This window comes from Lepidothrix coronata, unplaced genomic scaffold, assembly GCF_001604755.1.
Source record: "Lepidothrix coronata isolate B3197 unplaced genomic scaffold, Lepidothrix_coronata-1.0 Scaffold147, whole genome shotgun sequence".
Taxonomy (NCBI): domain Eukaryota; kingdom Metazoa; phylum Chordata; class Aves; order Passeriformes; family Pipridae; genus Lepidothrix; species Lepidothrix coronata.
The window spans coordinates 581,814-585,185 of record NW_016690327.1 but is presented as its reverse complement, the minus strand read 5'-3'; the positions used below and the strand labels follow the sequence as shown (position 1 = coordinate 585,185).

The window sequence follows — 3,372 nt, the reverse complement described above, 5'->3', positions numbered from 1 at the left end:
AAAAAAAAAAAAAAAAAAAAAAAAAAAAAAAAAAAAAAAAAAAAAAAAAAAAAAAAAAAGAAGGATATTTACAGCTCTCCACGCCCAGTTTGGGTAGGTCAGGGCGTCTCCTTCCCCCTCCCCTCTCCCACTGACCTGCCCCCCTACGGGCAGGAGGGGCTGGTGGAGCTCTCCAGGGAGGACTGGGAGAGGCGGCGGGTCAGAGGTCCGATGCTGGAGTCGGCCAGCGAGGACGTGGGGAAGAGTTTGTACCAGCCCGCGACGGTGCTGGAGAGATCCAGCTCCTCCAGGATGATCTGGGCCATCCCCATGAAGCACTTGTGGTCCATGCGCCCATAGTCGCCCCAGACGATCACCTGCGGGCACAGACGGGGGATTTATGGAGCTGCCAGGTGGGAATTCCGGGGAAAACACGGCAAACTCAGCGCGCCCGGAGGGAGGGGACCTGCTGTGAGCGGGGAGGGAAGGTCTGGAGGACAGCAGGGTGGGCAATGGGGCTCCGTGCCCTGTGCTGGCTCCCCTCATCCTGGGAGGGTGGCACAGTTTCCCAGAGAAGCTGTGGCTGCCCCTGGATCCCTGGGAGTGTCCAAGGCCAGCTTGGAGCAACCTGGGACAGCGGGAGGTGTCAGGGGGTGGCACTGGATGGGCTTTAAGATCCCTCCCAACCGATCCCTCGGAGTCCGGGAGCGCCAGGGGATCGTCACCTGCAGGACTTTGCCCTGGGGACTCTCCTCGAAGAGCAGAGGCTGCTGGTACGACGGGTCACAGCTTTTCTTCACCACCTTGGTCTTCTTCTTGGCCAGGCAGACGCCGTTCTCCAGCAGGTAAACCTTCACGTAGGTGGCTGCCCAGGGAAACGGGAGGGAACAGTGACCCAGAGCAGGATCCTGGGATGATCCCAGCACGGTGTCCATCCCCCTCCACCCCCAACCCCCTCCCTCCCCAGCCACCTACCAGGGATGCACTTGGAGCCCATCTTTGGGATAAGTCCCCGTGCCTGGATCACATCCACCTCCAGCTGCCCGTTCCGGTCAGTCATGCCCACGTGGACATCTCCTGGATCCCCGGGTGGGATTTAAAAAGGGAGAAATGGAACAAGAGGCGGTTGCTGTGGTTCCCCTTCGCAGCGGGATGCTCGGAGGGGCAGAGGAAGCCCCGGGAAAGGGCAGAGCCGCCGTGCCCTGCCCTGAGCCCTGCAGGCTCCCTCCCCGCGCGGGGCCGGCAGCGGGAGCGGCCGGGGAAGGGCCGAGCATCCCCCGGGATGTGCCGGGATGGAGCCCGTGCCCGGTGCCCCGCGGAGAAGCGCACGGGCACTTTCCCGGAGGCCGGAGCCTCCCCGGGCGCTGCCCCCGCCCCGGTGGGGACCCCCCCTGCCCGGGCACTCACCCATCGGGGGGGTTGCCAGCGTCTGCCGCCCCACCAGCTGCCCCGGCCCCAGCCCGTCCAGGAAGTCGCTGAACTGGCTCTCGGCGCCGAACCGGGTCGTGGGGAAGATGAACCTGCAAAGGACTTGGATGGAGCATCGTCCGGCTGCCGGTCCCCGGCGAGCCCCGGCGCCCCGGGAGGGTGCCCAGCCCCGCTCCCCTCGCCCCCCCCGGTGCCTTACGTGCCGTCCGAGCTGTTGCTGTTGGTGCTGCCGTCGGTGGATTCCCGGCTGCCCTGCCGGGTCACCCTGGTCCTCATCTCCACGGCGATGCCGGTCTCGGTGCTCCTCCGGATGGTGCTGCGCAGCTTTTTGGGGCCCCCCTCTGGAAGGGGAGGCAGGAGGTGAGCCCTGGCACCTGCCCCTCCCTGCCTTCCTTCTGCACATCACCCACCGGGAGTTCTGTGCCCTTCCCTGGGGACGAGTTCCCACAGGACCCCCACACGTCCTGGTGCTGGAGAGCCACGGGCTGCCCGTGACCCCGTGTCCCAAATCCACCTCCCACAGCCCTCAGCACCGACATCACCAGGGCTTTGTATGGCTGAGAACACCCCCTGCACCCCAGGTACCCCCCTGGGCCCCAGACACCCCCCCTTGCACCTCAACCATCTCCTCCCTGCACCCCAGACATCCCCCCTCTGCTGAGACCTGCCAAGCTCAAGTGCTGGCACCCTCCCAGACCACTGCCTTGACCTCCAAATTCCCCATGTGCCCATGTCCCAGTGCCAGAGGGGACAGGAACCCCCAGTGCCACAAGTGGGCACAGCCCTGACTGACCTCAATGTCCCCCTTTCTCCACACTCCCCGTGTCCCAGGCGGTGGCAGATGGCAGGAGGAGGAGGGTGGCACGAGCAGCCACCCCTGGCATTGCCCCTGGCTCCTGCTGTGTGACCATGTGTGTGCTGGCACCGCTCTGGAGGAGCCAGGTTTGTCCTGCTGACTCCGGGCTGTCCCCATGGAAGGGTTTGCCCGGCCCTGGCAGCTCCCCCCGGGCACTGGCAGCCGGAGGGTCCCGTCCTGCCATTCCCCGTTCCGTGGCTCCCACACTTTTTGCTTGGCTTTTGGGGATAATTAAACCCACTTCGGATGGCTGGAGGGCTCTGCATTAACTCCTCCTTACAGAGCATTTCCCAGATCATGGGATGCCAACAAGCAGCAGGATAAAGAAGCAGTAACTAGAGGAAAAGCCTGCACTAAAATGAGCTTTGTGCTTCCCCCGCCCCTCAAACAGCTATTTTAAGCCATTTCAATATTTCCCAGAGCCAGAGCGTTTGACAAAGTCCTTTCTCTGAGCTCCCTCCCTGCCCACAGCCAGGGCTGGGTGTAAGTGGGGAGGGGGACACTCAGGCCAGGACCCCCAGCACGGGTAGAGCTCCCCCCAGCACCCCAGGTACCCCCCTGGGCCCCAGACACTCCCCCTTGCACCTCAACCATCTCCCCCCTGCACCCCAGGCACCCCCCCTCTGCTGAGACCTGCCAAGCTCAAGTGCTGGCCCCATCCCAGACCACTGCCTTGACCTCCAAAATCCCCCAAATCCCCACCTGGGGTTTGCCAACGGGTTCGGCACCGGGAGAAGCGCCGGGGGTGGGCGGGGGGTTAAAAAGGGCTTTTTTTGGGGGCGGCTTTTTTAGGGGTCTCGTCACACACGGGGCAGCCAGAGCTGGGGGGGGGGGTGAAAACAAAGCAGGCAGGGGGGCTGAGCTCTCACCAGTCTGGTTGAGCTGCAGGGTGCTCTTGCTCCACTGGGACAGCCCCACGATCGCCACCATCTTGGCGCCCAGGCTGGAGCGTCTCTTCTTGCTGGCGGTGACGGAGACGGAGTCGGCGCTGCCCCGCGCGCTCTTCTCCAGGCTGTACATCTCCCCGCTGATGCTGGAGCTGCGCACCACATTCCTGGCCGCCGAGGAGCCGGCGATGGAGCCGGAGATGGGGCTGGAGATGGAGCCGG

General features: G+C 64.2%; 1 protein-coding gene across 1 annotated transcript; it reads right to left on the bottom strand.

Annotated features, from left to right (window-relative positions):
• Window positions 1–66: 66 nt before the first annotated feature.
• On the bottom strand, window positions 67–3,370 carry RIMS3 (regulating synaptic membrane exocytosis 3; the record flags this gene model as incomplete). Its single annotated transcript, XM_017828248.1, has 6 exons — window positions 67–356; window positions 705–844; window positions 955–1,056; window positions 1,387–1,499; window positions 1,607–1,748; window positions 3,133–3,370. Coding segments are annotated over 6 exons (948 nt in total), but the record flags the coding sequence as incomplete, so codon positions are not given.
• Window positions 3,371–3,372: the final 2 nt, after the last annotated feature.